We start from the raw sequence: 24878 nt of genomic DNA on the forward strand, positions 1-24878 counted from the left end.
TCTACAGTATGCATGAGACTGTTTTTCCAGGTCTCCACTCGGGTTGAATACTTTTCTGATAAATAGTGAGACTGCCTGACATTTTGGAACACAGACACACAAGCCACAAAAGAGGTCACACTGTCTTTCTGTCTTTCTTTAAACCCCTACCAATCTGAATATTTACCATGGGGAATAACATCTCTGCCACCACCCATTTGCCCTTCATCATGACATGTTGTGTCAGCACATCCTAAGCCTCGTGTTTTTATGTAACTGTCATTTTGCTGCCTCCCTCTCTCTCTCTCTCCCCTTTTACAACCTGCACAAATAACATCTGGCACTCTTTGCCCGATCTCCAAGGATGTGATGATTAAGGCCCAATGACAACCCCATTTTTCCTCTGTCCACCATATCTGCAACCTTACTCATAGACACACAAGCATTTACATCAAAGCTTTTACACTGATGAAAATAAACAAGACGAGGTCAAAACCTAGTATATGGCTGAACTGCCCTTTATCTGTTTGCGTCTGTCCTATTTACAGTCATATACATTAATTCAATACAGCCGAATTCCCAATAAAGCTGTTTTCATTTTCATGTTTTTCTGTTTCTGTCATCAGACAATGAAACCAGTGTGATATACTGACTGAAACGTGGCCCATTAAAACTAAATGTCAATCAGTCACTTCCAAACCATTTCCAAGCTGCTGCTCTGCACTGCTAAAATCCTGATTTTATAACCGCAACCTTGTCTGACAAAATCACCCTACACATAAGTTAAAGACAAAGGCTGTGCATATTTACTTGTAAAATGATCTCAGAGATAAAATTAGAGGCTCAGTCACATCCGTGTCAGCTGCCGTGTCGTCAATTGAATGGGACGCATAGAGAGGTTTGTCTGTGGAGGGAAAGCTTGACCTCGCACTTGTGGGGCAATACTGGCGACTCTCTTCTACAGCAGGTAGCTAAGGTTTGTTCAGAAAGTTAATAGATTTGTCACTAGGAGCGTTTTTTTGAAAAGTTGCTAAAGGGGTCTGAAAATCTAGCAACAAAGGCGCTACGTTGGCAACACTACCTGTAAACGCCCCCCTGATGACACAATAGAAACCGTTTTCACCAACTCATTTTGAAAGAGCAATGGCCAATGGGGAAACTTCAACAGTCAGCCGTTCGACCAATGGCATAACTCCAGCGCTTAGTTAGGTGGCATTCGGCTGATTAATGGTGTAACTTTATCACTCACTCACTAATTCAGTCAGGGACATTCGTGTTCACAGGGCCAGCGCTGCTGTTGCCCTCCAGCCAATAAACATACTTTTCGTGTAATATGATAAAAATGACAAGGTATGTATTACAAATCTGGCCGTTTCTCTGGCTAATACAACCCTTTATGCAGTTGTATTTTTTCAGTGTTATTATACAAACAATCTATCCCACAGCACAGGCCCTCCTAGACAAAGTCTACCCACACTGGTGTTTTACCTTATTTAGCCCAGTTAGATTCCTGCTCCTGATTAGTTGCACCCATTAAGGACAACTTACTTACTTATCATTCTTAAAAGCACTTTACATTTGGTGACCACGTTATTCCCAGCACAGCTGCACCCAACTCCAGCCTGAGTAGAGATTCAATTAGTCAGAATAACTGCAAACACCTGTACAGAGTTTTTAAAGCAAGATCACAAGCCCAACAACTTCATGCCACTGCCCATGGTGCTGGAAAAAGTTGCCAAATATATTTTAGCATAACGCCAGTGCAACACACACCTGCCTTGTCACGTAGGATCTCAACAATGTACTGGCATAGAACACACACAAAATAATTAATCAGGTTACAGTGGCTGGGATCCTGAGAGAGAATGTGATAAAAACTACTGATTCAGATTAAACTATGTATATTATAGAGGCATTAAGGAACAACATTATGGACCATGTTTATAGAAAAATTAAAAAAAAAGAAAAAAAATGTAAAAGCTGGAGAGCAAAAATACAGAAAGTGTGCATTCTGGCCTGATGAGACTAATATTAAGAAGAAACCAATGCGATAGAATGATACTGAGAGAAAGATAACTTCCATTAAAAGATTTGAAGAGGGCTGGGAGGGAAGTAATAAAAACTGTCAAAGAATAAAAGGTGGCTCGAAGTTCCTCTAAAAAGGTGTTTTTACTTTATTTTAGTCAGTGAATTTCATTGTCACCAGTGGTTTGTTGGCTGCAAAGTGTTTTTTAATTAAAGGTAAGCACTATACAAAGCAAGCACATTAAAATGAACTGTCCACTGGTCCATGGAACACATGAAGAAGGATTTATTAAATGCAGTGCTATGAGTTATTGGCAACATGTTTGCAAAATCATCATAAGGCATCATTATTGACATTCATTCACATTGAGGGTGTATTTATATTTATATCTGAATCTAATGAACTATATTCTAATTACAAAGCTTAATATGGTGGTTGAGAGCGCTTAACAAACTGCAAAATTAGAAAACACATGTCAGTACACAAAACAAAAGTAAATTAAGAAAACATCTTCCTCAATTTGACAACACATGCACTGCAAATACACACAAGCAAATAGACATACTCGTTGCAACACAACCGAATACAGAAACGCCCTGCTAATACAAACAACATAACCAAATAGACAAACATGCTCTGCAAGTTACACAGACAACAACAGAAGTGTTACCAGGAGACACAAAAAATTGATGACCCCGGCTGGGCAACACTTGTTGTATAATGCTTTGTCACTTTCGAAGTTATTACAGTTGGCTAATCGTCAATGGTGTTGGAAAATGAACAAAAATCTGAATCAAAAATTTGAAGAGGCAGGCTAATAATAAGCAAAAGGCTAATGTTAGGTTAACAGCAGATATCTGCAATAATATCAGAATCATGTGATCACAGTGTTAAAATTAAACATTTTAGCTTAATGTATTTTTAGATTCAGTTTGACTTACACTTTCCAAGGATATCATTATATCCAGTGTCCAAACATCTATAAATCCGCTTAGAAATCAGGAAAAAAGACGCTCCTAATAACTCCAGAATGATTGAGAATCACCACGTTTTTAGGTGTTCTTCCTTATCAAAGTAATCCATTGATAATTGTCTGTACATTCATTGGATCATTTCAAACAGGAACTGCAAATGGTGAAATCGGTATACTGATACTGGTCCCAATACGTCAAAAAGTAAGCAAATATTGGATTAAAAAAATAGGGCTCAAATTGTGACCCGCAGTATAAATCACTAAATCCATGGAAGCATTTTACTTTCTGTTTATGTACTTTTAACTTTTCAAAAGAGACTTGGCATATCATCGGTGTGGTCTGATCACAGACATTGTGGTTAGTAGGACTATGCATGACAGCATGCATGAGGCATATTTTGATGGTAACACTTGGTTTAAAGAGGCAATGACAAGAGTGCCCTCACCACTGATATCCCAGGAGGTACTGATCTCTACTGATCTTCATCCCAGTGAATAATCCCACAACTGATCTGTTGGGTTACAGCGGTTGCACTATATATGCAAAAAGATTCCTTTTTACATGAGCATAAGCCTGGATTGCACATGCAAATTTAACACATGCTCGATCAATACATTGATGTATTTTTTTGTATTAAATTAATTTATACATGTAATAATAGTTATACTGCGTAATGCATACGGCATAAGTTGTTTCAGCAAATGTCCAAAAACGTAATGTGTTTATGTTCAAGCCCTGTCAAAGCCCTCTGGTGGACATCTGAATTATGACTATTGTCTGTCAGGGGCAAAGTAGGAAATTGGTGACATTATTACAGAGCCACAAAGTCAGAAAAAGGAAGGGGTCGAGCAGGTTGGGTGGGTCAACAAAAAGTGTGACTATACCGTGCGAGACCACTGTTTTACCATTTCCTATCAAAAGTCGACGTTGGCCCCTTGCAACCCTGACCGTGATTATTCCCTAAACTTAACAAAGTACAGTAATACTTTTATTCCAAATCACATCGTTTTTCTAACCTTAATTATGTACTTATTTAACCCAAACCATTATCTTTCCCTGAACCTAATGGAGTAATTCTAATGCCTAAACCTAACCGAACATTTACCATAGTGCTGGTAGGTCATAAAATGTATGATTTGTAAAGGTTTTGGAAAGCACAGATAATTATGCTGTTCTCCTGAAAGGGGCATCAGATTAGAAACCACTTTTATGTATTGTTATGAGGGGCAGTTACAAATGACGTATTTTGTATTTGTAGTACTTGTAAGACTAATGTATTGTCTATCAGCAGTCTATATCCAAAAAAAGTCAATAGTGGTACTGACCTACAGGAACTCCCTAAACCTCAACTCCATGGATGTTAAAGATGGCGGTGATATGCAGCATGTTGCAATCAAATTTGATACTGTACAACCTGTACGTGTCGAAAAAAATGACGTGTCCTTATTTTTAGTCTTTGTTTTTGAGGTCATTGCTGAGTTTCTCCTTTTCTTTGTGTAGGTGAATGAGGGAGGTGTCAAATGAAAAAATAAGAACAACAAGAGAGAAAAATGGGCTGCCAACCAGCAGCCTTTTAGCCAAGCAATCACCATTAAGCAGACATGGGATGGACATGAAGGTCGCCTGCACAGTGGACAAGAACAGCGTACACTGTTGACACCATGAATACAACCACACACACCGTTCAAAACAGTCTTGCCCTTGTTTGAGATCTTGATACACCTCCAGTAGATCTGCGTTAAGGGAAGCTGGGGGCTTTTAGCACAAGAAATGTAGCCATATTTGTGGGCATTTAGGAAGGAAACCGGACTGAAGATATTAAGGATGTCTCCTTCTACAGACCAGGGCCACACACAGCAGGATATGTCACAATCTGTCTGTGTGTTGTAGCCTTTTATATTAAAAGGTACAACGTGGTGTCTGTGGCCACCAGTAATGCTATGAAGCAACGTTTTTACGAGTGGGTACATCTTTCTTTGTTCTTGTGCACGCACAAGGACACACTTGTTAGAATAGACATTCTTGCCAATGGTTTTCCTCTGCTCCACTAATCTACAGTTGGCGGTAAAGTGCCAAGACACATAGCAATGTGTCAGCAAACACGGATGTAAACAATGAAGGTTAAAAATGCACCAAATTAGTAACAAGAACAAAAGGTTGCTCAGACACCAGCTTAATGGAGCTCTAACTTGTAAAAAGTTACTTTTATAAATGATGTGTCTTGACTTAAAGTGCAGTATGACAAATATTTACTGATAAATTGAAACTCTCTTAAATGATAATATATTTATAAGGAGCCTTCAAAGACTCAAGACTCAAAGGTAAAAAAACTGAACTGAACTCAACATGTCTGCACGAGTATCTGCTTTGCTTTGCAATGTAGCCTCAGCTTTGACCTGGAGAAAACAGGTGCTGCAGTACATGTGCGGCCCCCCCTTGTATACATACACTGACATTTCAAGTCACACTTTTTTTTTATCAGAGATATATCAAACACACATACAACACAGACAGAATGCTACAGTTGTGTGAATACGCAGATAGCACCCGGTTCACCAGAAGAGAATCTTCTTTTGTACAAATTTACTCTTCTCTCTCCCACACATCCTGCTCTCCCCAATTAAACTGCTTCTGTCTTCTTCTCCACTCCTTGCAGTACTGAATAAATTTCCCTTTGTTTGTTTATCTGAAGGGGCCGTCAAGTAGTTGAAAATACACAGTGGTATGTTGATCTACTCCTGCCAGGCAGTACTTGAAAACTAAGTGTAATTTCACACATATGAGGTGCCGAGGTAAGGACATACCAAAGTGAAGTGTCTTCATTTAGAGCTAGCCCTCCATAAAAGATGAAAATGTCACTGTGCATTATGTAATTTGTAAACTATGACAGCTATCCTACAGTAGCGACAGCTGTGGTGAACTGGTGGCATTTATAAGCAATGAGAGTGTTCCTCCTAACAGTGGGGGTTATTTTAAAAAGGTCCAATCTGTTAGCTGAGATAGAGATCCTAATTTGGCAACAGCTTACATAAGCAGCGTGTGTTTTATCTGACTTTTACAGAGAAGTCACTGCAGAAAAAAAGGCGAAGGTCTAACTATTATGTCAATAGAAGAAAAAAGAAGAAGAATATGATCACACAGGAGGCATTTTTAACAGTGGTTTTATCTTCTTTCCATTTTTTTCTAACCTGCTTTTGACCTCCACCTGTCTTTTTTTAATTTTCTTAACACATCTTTCACTTCTTGGAGAACTGTCCTGAACGTGTAAAGCTAAAAAATGTGCAGCCCTGAGTAGAAAGTGGCTCAACGTGTTTGTTGCTTTCTCCTCAAAAGCAGGTTTAATAAAGACAGTGGTGATTGTTCCTGCACAGCCTGTTTCGTCTACAGAAAATATCATTAAATACTATCGGGCTTTGATTGTCGCAGATAAAGGGGATTGTGACTTTTTTTATGCTTTACTTACCTAATAACCCTGGTAATTTCCTCCGCTACACCAGTTGAGTGACTGACAGCAGCTGGCTTTACAGTTGCTTAGCAACAGCAATAGGAGGCTACCAGCGTTTCACAGCAATGGAGAAAGCTCGCATGAAGCCTCCTCAACTTACTGCTCTGTAAACATGGAAACTTTACTGGTGTTGTGGTGTATATGAGACTGAGGAGATAAACTGTTTAGTTTGGGCTGAATTGAATTAACTGCAGCCTTAATTGATCAAAATGATCAATCTGAATATTTCTTCAGCCCCAGTATGAATAATTTGTAAATAGTTTGTGTTCACTGTCTGCAGTAACAGCAGATACAAATGATTCTGACCTAAGGCGTCTTACTATATAGTGACTACCAAGCATGTAAAATAAAAGATGGTGCAGTATTTCTTTCTTGCTCACCACTGGTGCCCTAAGCGCTCCCACTGATGGCTAGGGGCTGTATCGAGGCAATTCAAAACTCTTTTTTTAAGTAAATTCAGGCTATCAGGTTTTACATGGCTTTTTTTTCCCACCACGAAAATCTGTAGGAAAATACTGCCCACTATCTGGTGAGTTTGTACTTTCAACATTCTTCCCATGTATTTTATGAGCTGGCGAGTGACTGAAATGCCTGGGGTAGGAGACCAGTACTATCATATGTAGTATGATGGCCCGGGATCAGGGCTGGCTATTTCAGCCTTGCTAGCTTAGGATAGCTGATAGTAACAGAAAGAAACATCAATGTAACAACTTCATCAAGTTATAGATTAAGCATCCCCAGTTTGTTCATGTTATTACAGTTGGCTAGATTATTCTTAGAAAACATATCCTTTTCACTCATCATTTTGATGGTCTTTTGTAGAATTATTTGATTCTATTTTTCCTCAGGTTTCTGTGCATATGCCAGTTTACAGATGTAAACAGCTGGCTGAAGAGCCAATGTCTAATTAATGTTTGGGTACTCTAAAGAATTTTGCAGAATGTGTTCCCTTCTCCCCTTTTCCCTGCCTGTTGGCTTGCTTTACACTTTGGACCGTCGTTACTCTTACATTGTTTTATTATTTGGAAGCTATAACAATCATTTTGCTATAAAGATTTTACTGATAGAGTAAAGAATAATTATGGTGGTCTTACCTTAGCAATGGTTTCATGGAACTTGAAAAGTGGGTCCAGGGTTTCTGGTGACTCCACAGAAAATTGGGCTTCTGACAGGAAACTGGTGGTCTGAGGTGAAAAAGAGCGAAGGAGAATCAATAGAATAGTATCGTTTAAATCTTTGTCCAATGATCTTTCTTTTCAAGACAAATCATTATCTCATTCGGGAATCTCTTTATTATTGTGGGACCACAGTGATTACAAAGTTCATGCACAAATCTTCACTTCTCTTATCTTTTCTATTCTAGTTTGCTCAATTCTGAGTGGAAAAGAGCGGAATGACCTGTCAAGCTATTGAGAGGAAACAACACCAAAGGCACTCAAGGCCACAGAGCTGCCAGGACGTTTTGTTCTGCTGTCAAATATGCACATACTCCTGTGCACACATGTACACACAGTCCCAGATGCTGACACAAAATCGTGTAACCATGACTGCACACACCCGAAAACTACCTCACTGTCACCCCAGCATACTTTCAATGTCCCAAAACAAAGCACTGCATTGTGACTTCAAAGCTGTGGTGCTCCCTCTGTGGAGGAGTGGCTTTTTTTCCCCAGCGAGTCAAATTAAGTAGCAGACAGCTAAGAGTATCAAAAGTTCAAACACTCAAAACTATCTGACAACCTCTATTTAAACTACTACTTTCAGACTTGTCTGTCTCTGCCTTTGTAACATTCTCATTTATTTTTGAACAATCCACCTTCAAAGTTGTTTAAAGTTGAGAGTCTATGTAATAATGATAATACTAATAATGTATTTAGTCCGGTAAGTAATGTATCGTTCATGTAGTGAGGTGGAAACTCAGGGTGGGGTAGTGTGTCTGACTGTCATGCAGGCGACTGGATTTTGCATACTGTCACAGACCTGCAGTTACTGCTTGCTTTTTTTAAATTAACTTTACGCACTACTTTTCCTTGGCTTGAGTCTGGTCTTGGCTGGCGCCTGCCTCATGTGACTGAAACTTTGCCGGCGCTCTGTATGTATGCAAAGTAGAATGTGTGGTCCCGGTATGTGATTGTCACATTGTCAAGCAGAATCGTAATGAGCATTATGTTGCACAGGAATGGAGCCCAAATTCATGAATCAATGCACACGTTCCCTATGCAGTTTTCTAGTTAATTAAAGGAAAACAATAAAACTGTAAAGGAAGTAGTTACATGCCTCAGCCAGGAAAAGATGCTAACATGTGGGATGCACCTAACCAACACTCTCAACTACTCAATATGGCACATATAGGGAATAGAAGTTTTACTTAATAATTCACATATCTATGCATTACAAAAAGGCACAAGGAGAAAGCTTTATGAAACCTTTCTGCGTGCTATATGTGTGCTGTCTTTGAAAAAAAAAAAATCTGTGAATTATTGAGTGTAACATCTGCCTAAAAATATGCCCCTGTTGGGGATGTCAAGCTGAATATGTACAGCGTTTCCAAAAAAGAAGCCACACTGCCTACATTCAGAGTAGAAGACTTAAAATCAAACACACGGCTACAAATGTAGTGCACTCTCACAAAGCCAAGGCTTCAAGTGCTGTTTGAGCTCAAGAAATTTTCTGCAGCTGTCAGTCTCTCAGTTGTCAAGCATGTGTTGAGTGGTTTAAAATCCGGATCACTGATGATGCAGATACCCACATGCAAGTATTGTACATAAATGTGAGGTGGGTGGGCCAGACGCACACACACACGCACGCACACACACACACACACACACACACACACACACACACACACACGCACACACACACACACACAACACACACAAAGTGGCAGGTGTGTTTTATCTCTCTTTGAGAGCAGAAATTAAAGATCTTGACATGACCATTAATCTGACTTTTCCTATATTAAATTTTATATGGCTAACAATGATGCAATGTGTGTCTAATGCTTTTGCCCATTCAGAACATTTATTTCTTGAGACTTTTGTTGTAATCACTGAAACTGAATGCAATATTGTTGCATGTTAAATACTTTGTTTCTGGCCGTCTTTTAAGAGCATCATCTCCCATAAGCACTAGACTGTCACGTTAATCGTCATTAGCTAAAAGAAGGTGAGTCCATGGGTGAGGGCAAGTGCAAGGGTTGGAAGAGACCAGAAATAGAGTTAAAATAGAGTGAACGTTGGACTTACGTTCAAATGATAAAGTTGTTCCATAACTAAAGGATGTGTAAATAAAAGATATTGTAAATAAAGTCCTGGTCATAATTATCGGCTTTTATCATTTACTTAACGATTCCAAAGGCTACAAAGCAATCGCCAAAGATCTTGAAATCCCCGGACTGTATATATATACAGTGGGTCCAAAAGTCTGAGACCACCTTCCCATTCGCTGGGAAATGAGTGGTCCTTCTGGAAATTTCTTCCATCTCCACTCAGGATCTCTAGGACTCAGCCAGTGTGACCATCGGGTTCTTGATCACCTCTGTTACCAAGGCCCTTCTCCCGCGATTGCTCAGTTTGTCTGGTCAGAAAGACTCATGGTTGTTACAAACTTCTTCCATTTAAGTATTATGGAGGCCACTGTGTTCTTGGGAATCTTCACTGCAGCAGAAAATGTTTTGTAGCCTTCCCCAGATCTGTGCCTCAACACAACCCTGTCACTGAGCTCTGCAGGAAGTTCCTTCAACCTCATGCCTTAGCTTTTGCCATGATATGCATTGTCAGCTGTGACACCTTAATTAGACAGATGTGTGACTTTCCAAATCATGTCCAATCAATTGAATTTACCACAGGTGGGACTCCAATCGATGTGTAGAAACATCTCAAAGGTGATCAAGAGAAATGTAAAGCACCAAGGCTAAATTTCAAGCGTCATAGCAAAGGGTATGAATACTAATGTCAATGTGATTTTTCAGTTTTTCCTTTTCAACAAATTTGCAAAAACATCTACAATTCTGTTTTCACTTTGTCATTATAGGGTACTCAGTTTAGTTTGACGAGGGAAAAAATGACTTTAAATGATTTTAGCATAAGACTGCAACATAACAAAATATGAAAAGCATGAAGGGGTCTGAATAATTTCTGAATGCACTTTATATATATAAATACTCCACAGCATACACCTGCGGATTCTTCCCCCTTAGTATACGTAGTACAGTTCCATTAGCCATGGATACACGGTGCTAAACAGCATTCAAATCAAGCACTCTGTTCTGTACTTCACAGGGTCAGGATGAAAGGTTTTGGAGAGATAAAGCCTAAAACAAAGAGAATGATAGCAAGGATCAAAAGTACCCGAGTTCCATTCATTTTGTACTTAGAGCCCTTTGTAACACTTATCTACCCCTCACTTCTTTCACAGTAGAGACCCTCTATGTGCCTTGATCTCAGCACTTAGGCTCGCTCTTGTATTGTCTTCTTTCTCTTGCTGGGTGTTTTAATTATCCTGATGTGAGAAAATTACTCTCATGCATTTTTATCAAAATTGATGATCTGATGAGTGATCAAATTAGAAAAAAAATGGTAATTTAAAAAAAAAAATTCCCCAATGACAAAAAATATTATACCATGAAAATAACTGCATGCTCCTTTGTACTAATTAGGGGGTAAGGAATGAATAACAGTGCACATGTTCCATCCTGTGAACTTTATCACCACAGATTTGGAGTTTATCACATAAATGATATTTTAGGATTTCTATCAGTTCTATCACAGTTTTCCATTTGACACAACATGTTACATGTTGCTAATAATGCCTGTTTATACATCCAGCAGACACAGAGCAACTATAGTATTTATTTGGAGCCCTTGCCTGGTGATCTGACAAATCCATCATTCACTCTCCTTTTAGCTCTGTTTTGGTCCCCACCAACTACTAATATTACTATGATATGACTCTTTTGCTGCTAAATGCAGCCTCTTTTGTGCCAGTTAACTGCAAATTTTATTCATCTGCAGTTTATGCTGTGCAGGTGGCATCAGACTAAGCCAGACCAAAACACAAAACCAAAATTAGTGATCTACTGTGTAACAGATCAGAAAGCTCAGCAGAGCTGGGGATATTGCAGAATACTGCAGGTGATAATTCTCTTTGTGTTTTTCACTATGAGCAACCACTTTTACATTAAATGAAGCCATTTGACTAATTATACAAAATTATAAAAACATTAATAATGCACCTTTAACTTATTGCACTTAATATTTAATTAATAATCTATGTTTTGTAATAAATTAACTTCATATTGTCATTCTGTCTCTCCTTATTGTAATTAAGTATGCCTGCCATGCAATAACCTTAATGTAATCCTGTATGTACAATCCAGACAATTCAGGCTCTGAGCTTCAGCGCAGTCAGTTTGAGATAAAATAATGGATACTACATGAAAGTGCCAAGTCTCAGCTTTAATTTGAGTAGGTTGGGTGGGAGATATAGAACCTTTTAGCACATAGTGCCCAAATTTTAGGAGTTAAAAGTAATGGGACACTTGGCCACTAAATATTTCTCGTCAGTTTTCTATGTTGTTTCAACATTAGTTCATGGACAAAAGAGCTCACACACCGCCCGGAGTTGACTGAGAGTTGAGAGTTGTCATTTAGATTGAGGTGAAGTAGTCGGTCAAAATGAGGGGTGAAGAGGTGAACATGCAAGTGAAGAGGGTGATAATGAGGCTAAAAGCAAAAATCTATCAGACAGATATGAAAGGTAGTTGGATTGCCAAAATCAACAGTTATGTACATTCCAAAAAAGCGAAGAAAAAGCAAAAAAAGAGAAGACTACATGACTGTAGCCTCAGAGGATTCACCAGAAGATGCAAACTCCTGATAAACCTCAAATACAGAAAGGCCGCACTGCAGTTCACAAAATTATACAAAATTGTATGGACTGAAAAAAATCCACCTCTATCATAGTGATGGAAAGAGAATAGTGGGGAGAAAAAAAGGAACAGCTCATGACCCAAAGCTACCGCCTCATCTGTCAAACATTGTGATGGTTCTGTTATGGTTAGGGCATTTACAGTACAGTACAGCTGCAAAGCTGGCTGTGACTATAATGGCTATGGAACTACCGTATAACAAATAGGAATGAACGAAAACCCATCTATGTCAGGTATACCTTGTTTTCCAATAGGGTTCACCTGCATAAAATACAATATTAATGTTATGCTACGATTATAAAGCTCAGAGGTTCTCATGGTCAGCAGAGTGATGCTAGTAGAATGGGAGGCAGAGCCTTCAGCAGCTATCAGGCTCCTCTCCTGTGGAGAGGATATAATATTCTTTGCAGTCAATGACCGCATGACGTCTTTGGCCCACAAACATCAGCAGACACGTATCTTCCCTGGTGAAGCCCTCCCAGAGGTCTCCCAGAGCTTCACCGCAGCTAAAAATGATGACCAGAGGCAGTATCTCTGCTTTTAGTCTTCAGCAAGCAGAATGCTGCTCAGTCAGAATGAGATCAAGTGATTGATTTGCTTTGGCTATATATTTAGGATTGTTGTCCTGCTGAATGATGAAATGTTGTCCAATGAGTTTTGATGCATTTGACTGAATCTGAGCACACAGAATGCTCCTGTACACCTCTGCATTCATCCTTCGCTCAGCAGTGAAATCATCAATTAATACTGGAGTGCTAGTTCCATTGGCAGCCGTACACCAATCAGCCACAACATTTAAACTGGTAACTGGTTTTATGCATTCTCCCTTAAAATTTACAATTTAACACTTTACAGACTCTCCATTCTTGGTGTATAAAAGAAAACCTAATCTATGCAATAAATCGGAAAGAACCAGTTCATTGCCTGATGTTAAACAGACTCTCCTGAAACAAAGACTATCCCTGTGGAAACTATGCTCAAAGCCTTGCTTCAATAAGTAGAAATAGACAGAAAGATGACTGCTTCTGATCTGTTCTTCAGGAAAGCTACAACCTCAGGGTCTTTAGGAGAACTTGGATATGACTGTCTTGTAATCAAAAAATTACAATGAAGATCTTTTATATTTTATTATGAGGGCTTCTGATTGATGATTTTACATAGTGAGTATGTGTTTGGTGTATACAGTACATCTGCTTCCTCTCTAGATTCTTCCATTTGTATTCTATGAGGTATCATTTAGAACTAATTTTGGTGCCAAAAGTAATCTTTTGTCCATCAAATTATTTCCTCACCAGCATCCAAACAATGCTGATTTCTGCCCATTAGCAGGCATTCCAAACACTCAGCTGCAATCATATTACTGTCTATGTGTGTGTGTGTGTATATATATATATATATGTGTGTGTGTGTGTGTATGTATACTGTATATACACCAAACAGCAACAGTAGATCAGAAATCAATTTAGATAAAGCTATCTCATTAACATTATCAACACACCAAATAGAACAGCCTGTTTGCAGGGAGGAAGTCAACATCACGGCTGCTCTCACCAGAAATTGTTAGCAGTGTGTCAAACCTTTCTTAGGCTGTGTTTACTCATAAACCTTTTGGTGCCTATTAAATTAACTTTCTGTCAGGTCTGTTTTCTTGTTTAGTCCAGTGAAAATAATGCCAATAAAAGATTGGTCTGGACGTAACCACTTCTCTGAGACTGTATTAGAGGGCAGCCTCAGCAAGTGCAAGTTCAACATCGTGCAGAACAAGGCTATTGTTTCCAGTGTGCAGAACAGCTGTGTTCTTTCTGGCAACTGTGGAAGCTATAGTGGCCCAGAGGCCTCTGGGAGACCGCGACCCATAGGTGACCTCCACAACGCACATCCAATGGGACTCTGCCATTGACGGGTTGTTGAAGTTATGTAGTTAAAACTCAACCATGACAGAAAATATCAGAGAAGATGAAGATACCAGCTTTTAATTTTAATATGGGTATTATTTACGTATATGTGATCCACATCATCCTTATGCGGTGCGCTCTTGTGCAAACTATTCACCCTAAATATGGGTCATATATGACTTATTGTACTATAATTTTATCACAATTTACAAAAAAAAATCTTCATGTCTCTCTTCCCACTCTAAATACTACCTTTAGGAAGAAAAGACAAGTAACTCACTGATTTACTATTTCTTGAGGTGTACTTTTCCCACGATTGCTGGTAATAATTAAAAATGTTATTTAAAGGAGGTCAAGGAATTATATCAATTGGCTGATGGATTCATCTTTTCTGGTTAATTTATTTGGCACATAACTTAATATCCACTTGGCATTATTTTGAAAATTATTCTTATCTTTATAAAGTGATCCAAGTACACCTTCAAAAGAGATGTTTATTTTATCAACTTTGTAAACCCTCACATCACTAAATCTAATCTAAAAGACTGAAAAAGGCTCTCTGAGGTATTCTTCTGATATACTGATGCTAGCAGTGTCTGAAATCATTAATTAATTGTTTATAGTGTAGACAGTATTTCTATAGAGAACTTTCATGACAACTGATGAGAGAGAGCTGAGAGAACAGGAGGTGAAAACCAGCATGAAAAATTCACAGTACACGTCTTCAGCACAGACTACAATACTGCATCAATGGATTATTTTGGAAAGGATACATTTTTATATATTTATAGGTATAATTTGACAGATTTTAAGAAGAATATGACAGAAAAGTTCTGAGGTTTTCCAAATCACATGTTGAATATTTAATTTTAGACCAGAAAAAGTCTAATTTATAATCTTGATAATAAGTGTGGAAGAACTTGAAGCCCTAACCTCTACACACCTGGGGAAAAGATATGTGAATCTCCTTGCATAAATAATTTCTTAAAAATTGAGACCCGATCTGGAAAGGACCTGATGACAAGTAGACGTGGTCTGAGTAGACCCAAGGGTTATATAGGATCATGACCTATAACCCTTGAGTCAAATAGAAAGAGAACACCAACACTGTCGGTAGCACAATGGTTGAAAAGTGTAGATGTAAAAGTGTAGAGAAGATGTAATTTTCCCTGCACTTTCCAGGTCACATTACCTGTCTTGCATTAAAAAAAATACATCCCTGATGATTATGTTGCACTACATAGTCAGATATGATAGAGAGTTTGCAACATCATTGGTCGACTTGACCAGTGTTCCTGTGGTTGAATGGGAACAACTCCCTGCTGCCAGGTTCCAAAATTTTGTGGAATGCCTTCTGACACTATTGGAGGCTGTTATAGCAGCAGATGAATGCACCTGGTTTTGGAATGTCATGTTCAACTATCACATATGGGTGTGTGCACATACTCCTCTCGGATGTCCATGTATGCTACATTTGGTAGTACGTAGAGATATCCTAATCATGTTTTTTGGCCCCAATCCTGTTCTAAATCCTTGTCATAGATGCTCAGTATGCATGGTAGTAAGAATAACAATACATAGAAGAGTGTCAAATGTCAATTAAATATGTAATTGGCACACTGAAATAACAGGTGCAGTCTACTGCATGTGGCACACCGTATCTCTCTTAGTTTGTTGATCTAACTACTGGAGTTCCTGGTTACCTGTTAAGTTTATAAGTTTAAATCATTAATATGATATAAATTAAACTGAAACTGGAAGAATGTGACTTCTGGAATTATTGTGATGCAATCAGCTAGTTTGTTCAAAAGACGTACTACTCTGTTGGTTTTGTTGGAGCAAAAACACTCATGGTTGTGTAGTGTTGTTACAGAGTAGAGTTCCTTCCCTTGGAAATGATCTTTTGCCAAGTGCTGACAGTGGCTTGAAGAAAGCACACAAACCCAACAGCATGCAAATTTATTTTGGCACGCCATCAAATTACTCGCAGAATGAACATTGATTACCAACAGCTGGCAATGTTTGTCATTTTAATTGGTGAAAGCAACAGTCTGCACTGTGAAACTGAGAGGCTACCTTAATGATTTGTACACCGCTCTTGGCTATAAAAGAAAGCGAGAGGCAAAATAAAAGGTTCAAGAACAGATTTGTTGCACTGAAGCAAATCTGTGTATTTTACCCATAGAGAGCCACTGACATTTGTGACTACACCAATGCACCATCTTTTCCTTTTCAACCATTCTTTTGTGCTGCTGGATATGTGCTTTGGGTCGTTGTCCTGCTTAAAGACCCCAGAACACATCAAACCTAGTTTTCCAACAATGGGAAAAGCATTTAGCTCTAAACTGCCTTTGTAATCTTCTGATTATATTCTTCCTTTGATACATTCAATGCCTTCAGCACCAGCAGCAGCAAAGCAGCCCCACAGCATGATAGAACCTCCACCATGATTTACTGTAGATAGGGGGTTCTTTTGCTTATGAGCTATTTCATTGCCTGTAAACAAACCGATGCTCTGCATTCCCAAAGACCTCTACTTTGTTTTCATCTGTCCAGAGAACATTATACCAGACAGACTGTGGCTTATCTTTGAAAGTTTTTGCAAACATCAGTCTTGCCTTTTTGTGCCTTTCTTTCAACAGTGGTGTTCTCCTTGGCCTTTTCACATGAAACACTACTTGCTTTAGTGTTTGGTGTATGGTACGGGCTGAAACCACCACTCCAGACTGTTTTTTCCACAATCCGCATCAACCTTCGCAGACTTTGTTTCTTCTTAGCACAACGTCGTTGAAGCATCTTAACAGTTTTATGAATGTGAAACTTCTTGATAACATTATGAACTGTTGAAACAGGGATTTCAAGATCTTTGGCGATTGCTTTGTAGCCTTTGTAATTTTTATGTTTTTTGATAAAAGCATTTCTGATTCTCTCAGACAGCTCTCTTGTCTTTGTTTCCAGTTTTTTTCACAATGGCAATCAGCCTATTATTATAAAGTAAAACCATCAATCATTGGTTAATTCAGGTAGTGAATGCTGAAAATTAAGCACAGCTGATTTGTTTCTGATTTTGTTTGAGGAACTAATTTAAATTAATCAAAAAGTGTTCCAATAAGTCTGTCAAGTGTACATTTTATGTCTGTATTTTATATTTAACTATATGAAAGCTTGTAATCCAGGCTTGTCGTCATGCTTGTGGACATTTTTCTGTTGTTCTATTCCTTGAATGTAGCTAATTTTTTTGTATCTGATACTGGAAGGTAGCATCCCTATTTTTAATCCTGTCAAAAAGGCTCTGACTGGTCACCTGCTTCTTCAGATGGGTGAAACAGATGTGAATGAGCAGAACACCAGACCTATTTGAATCATTGAAAAATAAAATCTGGGATGTGGGTGGCGAGGTAGCGGGCAGGAACCAGGGTAACCTAGAGTCAATAGATTGTTTTCAATTGATGTGACAAAAGCTAGTTGACGCATGTTGAATCCATAAAATTAGTTGAAAGAATATACAATGGATTGAGAGGAAAGTTGAGTAGTCACTAAAAACATTATTTAAATCATTATGGGAAACTAAACTCTCCTGAATACCAGGAAAACATCCCTAACATATGACAAATATATGAATCACACCTACACACATATTAGCGGTGGATAACACTGACATTGCACAGGGAGGCAACCACATACTCAAACACATGAGAGAGATACAGAGAAAGCTAATGAGAGGCTGGAAAGAGAGACAGAGCAGAGAACAGAAGTAGGGAGAAGAGAAATAAAACAAAAAGAATGAAAAAAAGAATAAAAACTAAAAATCCTTGAGAGTCTTTGAGGTGTTAATGTGGTGAGTTCATGTGAAATAAACACCCAGATGGTGATACATTTTTATCGCTCCAGGAAAAAACAAAACAAGTGCGAAGCAGAGAAAGGAGGTGCATTGTCAAGCTTAGTTCCACCTCAGTTGTATAGTCATTGATTTTTTTCTCTTTTTCTTCCTCTGTCTCCCCTCTGTCTATCTTTTCCTCTTCCCCCCTGTCCGTCCAGGTGCTGGATGTAATTGGATTCCCCCACTGTAAAACTGTGGGTTAAAAACACCCAGATTTGGGGGGATGTCAGCCAGTTATGCATGTAAAATAAGCTGAAGAAATACTGCTGAAATTTTCAGCCCTGCCTGTGAAGACTTGCAGCTAACCATCACTAACTGTGTGTAATGTGTACAGATGATGTCCAGGATGACGCCATTCTAAATAATGTTAGATTACTTTCTAAAGGCAGTGGTGTAACATTATGTATTAGCATATCACTAAAAGAGGACATTGTTAAATTGCTTGCAGATGGGGTATTAGCCTCACTGAAAAGTCAGTAGCCCGACCAGTTAAGCTAACTATTATTTTACTAAAGACAAGTTTGTTTATTTTAGAGTGCTAAGCATCCACGCAAAAGCTTTCACAACTTAATTGTTATACACATGTGATAGTTAGGTCTAAATGTAGGCTATTCGGGACATCTACTAGTTATTAAAATGTACAGCCTATTATGCAGAACTTTGGTTTTGGGCTTAAATAAATTATTTGGATAGTAGCTAGCTGTAATACTTAGCTTGTGCTATATGCAAAGAGGTTCCAACTATTTTCTTAACAAATGTATTTAAATGGTAGTGTACAACCTATTATACACACTTTATGAGTACAACATAGTTTAGTACAACACTACCACTAAGGCCTAAAAAAATTACAGAATGAAATCAACACCTTTTTGGCACAGTCCTGAAAAAAAAACTGACCATTATAAGTGTAGGATTTATTTCCGGGCTCTTGTACAGAGTTCTTTTTCGATTGTGTAGGTTTTTCCTTTTTTTTGGATACTCAGTGTTTTTTTTAATCAGATGAAAAGTTAAGATCGTATAAATGGTCGACTCATATTGCAAGACAGTTGTATAGCATTGGATATGCAAATGTTGTTGCATCTTTCCAGACTTCATTATTCTATACTCTTTCATGTCTGAATGTAGTGTATTGCTTAAATTGATAACAATAGACCAGACATCCTCGCTGCAAAGCTGCATTTTTAATCATATAAGCTGTCATTATGTGGCTTTAGTGTTTTAATTGTTTTTTAGCCTAAAATCAACTGGATGAGATCTTATCTGAAAGCAGTTTCCTGAAGTTTGACTGAAACGCTCATTCTTGTTCTGGACTAAAACTCTTTTCTCAACTAATCTTCTAGTGACTAAAGAAAAGACTAAAATATTGAATGTTTTAGTCGATTAGAAACTGACACAAAATTTAAAAAAAAGATTGAGGTTGACTAAATATGACTAATAACTAACATGGACTTTTGATCTCAAGACTAAGACTAAATGTAGAAATAGCTGACAAAATTAACACTAGCTGACTTAAAGTATGAGATGGGAAGCATTTACAGTTTTTTAATTAACCCGAATAACTAGCTGATAAACTGCAAACACTGACATATTTCCACCTAATAAAGTTGATATATTGTACTAGTTGTGAGTTTATCAAATATGGAGCAAAAGTTATTACCTCTGCCAAGGAGGTTTTGTTTTCCCCCATATCTGTCTGTTGGTTTGTTGGTTTATCAATCAGCAGGATTACGCAAAAAGTTATGCACTGATTTGCACTCAACTTGGTGGAGAGATGGGCAGTAGGCCGAGGAAGAAACCATTTAATGCCCTGATAGTAACCAATAGTAATAATACTTGACTTTTGATTGACTGACTCTTGTTTATGAAATCTATTCCTTTGCTGATTCGTAATCACTACCATTAATTTTTTTGGAATTTCTTGTCTGGTACTCTCTTCACAGTTTCACAACTGTCTGCAGTACAAACCTCAAAGACAATCTGCCTTCTGCCTTCTGCCAAGTCTTCAGCCTTTATTGGAAGTGTGTTTAGCTGGCTGCATAGCCATGCACCGGCATGTATAATGACTACAGAAAAATCAATATGTATTTGGAAGCAGGTGTAGATCCAGATGCAAAACCTATACACATCACTGTACTAAAATAATAAATTTAGATGATCGACTAACCTTCACACGGGTATGCACTCACTGAGTTCTAATTTAAAATGTACCAAACCAGAATATTAAACCACAACATGACAAGCACCTGGCAAAGAAACAGACCTGAAATTCAAAATGTAAAGGTACCCTGAAACAGAAAACTCTAAATCCGCATTGTATAGTAACACAGCGATTCCAAAATTCAGCAAAGAGTTACCCTGGGTGGAAATAATTAATTAGACATGTAACCTAAGGCAAGGCACAACAAAAACAACTGGTAGATTTAATCAGATTCTATTGTCTGTGTTCAAAGACACACGTGCTCAAATTGACAGACAAAAAAAGAAGGACCAGTTGTAGAGTGAGACAGCATGTCTGCTGAACACTACTGATCGCTTTATGCATGAATGTACAAAATGTGTAGATGGCTTCAGTGGCGTCAACCACAAACAAATCAAAAGCAGGGAGTTTTCAATATTCTCAAAATCCACCCTGAATTTTTTGTTTTGTGTTTTTGTCACAGGTTGTTGCTCATGTTCATGGAGAATTTATTTTTTAAAACCAGTGTCAGAAGCAGTGAATGGGGGAATGCCAGTACAGGTATTAACAGAAAACAGTCAAATGATGTACCTTATGTGTCTTGATGACAGAAAGTCTTATAATCCCAGAATATTTGGCATTGTTCACCAGTAAAACTTTTAAAACATAATATATGAGAGCAACGTGACTACTAACGGATGATCAGCGGCATTTTATTTTGTAGGAATGATGAAATGGATCATCAAACTGTCATCTAGTATTATACTGAAAGCTTCCCTAGATTGGCTGCCAAATAAATTGTTTGCAAACTTTGTGTGACCTTTTCTGCCCACTCTAAAGGCAAAAAAATGCAAGATCATATTTTGAGTTTAGACCTTACTACTCTCAGGACCAATGGTTTTCTGACCCCAAATATTGACTAAAATGTTTACAGTTTGCAGGGTACTTAAAATGTGCAGGGACAGCAAATGGATATAGTTTTGGGATGGGTTTATTTTAGATTACCAAGTGGAGACAGAGTGGGGAGCTAAACCTTTGAATGCACCACAGTCTAGAATTCAGATTTGATACCAAATACTATAGACAGACTGTTTCTTCTTTTGAATCGCATTACCTTTGCTTTGACGTGGTATACGTTCATTGAATTATCTCTTTAAGGTATAGTCTCTCTCTCACACGATCACATTACACCATTTGGCCAAAGGTATGTGGACACAAGATTATTAAACTTGTTTTGACTATTTGAAGATCTCACTTTTTTAATCACTTGTGAAAATAGCTCCCACTCTTTTGGGAAGACTTTCTACAAGATTTTGGCTGCAAGGATTTGCTTCCATTCAGCCACAAAAGAATTACTGGGTGGTTAGACTGAAAGCAGCCCTTTGTTTGATGGTTTATCCAACACCAGAACACTGCAAAGTGGTTTAAATTGCAGAATATACTTGGAATTCATGCCTATGTTCAATGCCAATTCAGAAACAAGTGGTATGTAACAAGGTGCAAAGTAGGATGCCAAAACGATGGATGGGTGTGTCTGACTGTAATTCATTATTGTAACTATCATCTTTGCCCAACCTTTAGTCAAGACAGATTTAGAGCCCAAAATCCCAAATCACATTTTAAAATGGTAATAGATCTTTCATTTAGGTAATGTCTGTTAAGTCACTATCTATCACCTAATGAGGTAACACAATGATGATTGAGCCTATGGCCCACTGATGAAAGTATTGTAATATTTATATATTTGCAGTATTTCGAACTGGGTGCCTGTGGAAACATTCGCTGAAAAAAAAAAAAAAAAAGCTTTATTAAATTATTGCTAAACAAAACAAATCAAACCAACCAAACATTTCCTACTGATGCAGCTTCACATTAAAAGCATTTGACTAGCGAAACACGAGTTGACTTTTATTATGAAGTAGTCACAGGAAATGCATTGTGTTTGTCAGTGAGTTTAGTGCTTACAGCTATTGTCCATCAAAAATGCATCTACAAAACAAGATAACAGTGAATTTGGGCAGATTGGGCAGCGGATCAATTTGAAATATTGCAGGGAGTTAAGAACTAGAAGGAGCAGCCACCGTGAGCTGTTAGATAAAGAACTGCAGGCGACAGGCTGCACACCTCCAACCTCTTACCGAGGTAAACAACTCTTTTAACTCTTGCAGACTCATGCTGCGTGCAGCATAAAATCAGTTCACAGTTGCTCACAGAATGATGGAAAAAGGGCAGTCATTACCTGATTTCTTTATTAAAACAGCAATAGTTTCTATTGCTGCCCCCAGAATTCTGTTACCTTTAGTTTCTAACTGCATTTGCTGTTACTACCAGTAACTACAGGTGTCGCCAAATCAACCAGTACGGCAATCTTCCAGACTGCCACTTTAGACTGGGAAAACAATCTCTTTATGGAGCTGGCTTTGTACACAGGGACACTGGCATTTTGAAATAAAAAGGGACTTCAACAACAACAAGTATAATTATATATAAGAGAGCTGTTTTTAGGATCTGTTCTCCAAATCCAAAAGCCTTTGGTATCAAACAAAGGTTTTCTCAAAAACCATTGAATGATACCAAGGGGGAATGTGGTCCCAAAATATGGAGCCATATGCCCTTCACTTGAAAAACTGGAGAACAGATCCCAAAAGATCTCTTTCAAAAATTCAGGAAGAGCAAACCAAGGAGATTAAGTTCATAACAACACTGGACTCCAATAAGATTTCTTATTTTATATCCACCGAGGATCCTACACTAAGGATCCAAAAGTTATTTTCTAGTGTTCTGGTTGTAATGCTGAATATATAAACTGCGAGCTGCCTGATTTCCAGATAGGTTGGACCTGCTACTTGGAACCAAGTTGGAGGCAGCTCATGTGTAGGACAATGACCTATGGACAATATACAATAACACTGAAATAAGTGAGCAAATGTTGGGACATATTACTGCTAAAGAAGCTTTTGCTATCAGCAGATATAAACTTTCCTTGAACACTGCTTTAAAAGCCTCCAATGAAGTGAAGCTTCTGCATAATGTTGTGAGCACTGTTTGATATTTCGTGTTGTTGCTGTTAAATCTCACACGCTGTGTAGGCCTGTGACATCATCAGCCTAACTGATGTACCTGGGCAATCAGCAGGAACACTGGGTATTTATCTTCTGTTGTTTCCTTGTCACCTTTGCCTGGTCCTGATGATGGTTTTAGAGTAAAACCGAGAGCTTGAGAACAGTGCCACCATACCTCTGTCCTTCTTTGGAGTAATTTTAATCTTATATGTTGTGAATATTAGTCGATCTCCTGGTATCATTATATGCTGTAGCATTACAATTTCCCTTCATTGGAGCTAAGGGGCCTAGCCCAAACCATGACAAGCAGACCCGGACCAGAAGTACGCAAAAGTATGGGGACACATACTTCTTTAATTCCTTAACATGAATGTTTGTATTTCCCCGCTTGACGTACTTGCAACTTTAATATATCAGAAATCTCGTAACTTTTTTTCTGACTGATCTAACACAAATGTTTACTAATGCAAAGTCTGGCAGAACGTTTCTTTGAAAATTATGTGGAGCACAAAAAGTGGCAGCAACAGTCAGTAAATACAAAGAAATCTCTTGATTGACATGATCTCTGAAATGCAGTATCAAAACATCACAGCAAAGACGGTTTAAAACAAAAGACTGAAGATTTCCCTATTCTAATCTCAAACCCTAAATCCAGGCCTGTCCCTCAAGAATCTTCCTATTTTTGTGCGGACATTAGGTAAAAAACCATTTTCACATACACGTACACTGGACTGCATGCCAGTGCCTGATACACTCCATCTCTGTGGCAGTTATTTGATTAAACCCTGGGGCACATATGAGCGAGAGACAATCTGAGCAACAGAGGGGGAGAGAGAGGAGGAGAAAAATGAGACGAATTTGAATTTGACAGCAAGAGAGCAAAAGATGGAGAGACTGGGAGCGAGAGGTAGGAGGGCTGAGATAAAGAATAGAAGTGACAATGCCTGGATCAATAGTGTGTTGAGATATTCATTTGGACTCTGCTGGGGTTCCCAAAGTAAGTACACACTCTGTTTCTCTCTTTCTGTCTCTCTATCTTGCTTTCTTTACATCCACATCTTATCCTCTCCTTCTCTTTTTCCCGTCTGTCTAGTTACTTCATCACTGAGAGTCACCAAGCGAACAAAAGAGGCAGCTGCAACCTCATTCTACTAGCCAGAGCATCTGAATGGCCGAAGTCAACTGGTAGCAGATCAAAGCGGGGGTCCGTTCACTTTTTAATTAAGCCGATGTTGTAAATGAAGGCTGTATCATTAGCAAGCCAGTGTCTGGTTCAATCTGCATTCGGAGTTGAGTGGGTGAGAAGTACCTTGACCTCATCATCAGTAACAATATACTTGTTGTAGAGTCCCACAATCCCCCATTGGATATCTGAAAACCCATGTCACATTAAGGGCTACTACTGCACTGCGGCCTGATGTGCAGGCAGTACCATTGAGTCAAAAAATAAAA

General features: G+C 38.4%; 1 protein-coding gene across 1 annotated transcript in view; it reads right to left on the reverse strand.

The window, feature by feature from the left end:
* Positions 1-24878, reverse strand: part of LOC120790382 (inactive N-acetylated-alpha-linked acidic dipeptidase-like protein 2) — a 458890-nt gene that overhangs the window by 82388 nt on the left and 351624 nt on the right. Inside the window, exon 13 of the mRNA XM_040127816.1 lies at positions 7579-7668. Coding sequence (XP_039983750.1) covers positions 7579-7668 — 90 coding nt within the window. The remainder of the gene's footprint in view (positions 1-7578; positions 7669-24878) is intronic.

This window comes from Xiphias gladius, chromosome 6, assembly GCF_016859285.1.
Source record: "Xiphias gladius isolate SHS-SW01 ecotype Sanya breed wild chromosome 6, ASM1685928v1, whole genome shotgun sequence".
In the NCBI taxonomy this organism is placed as follows: domain Eukaryota; kingdom Metazoa; phylum Chordata; class Actinopteri; order Istiophoriformes; family Xiphiidae; genus Xiphias; species Xiphias gladius.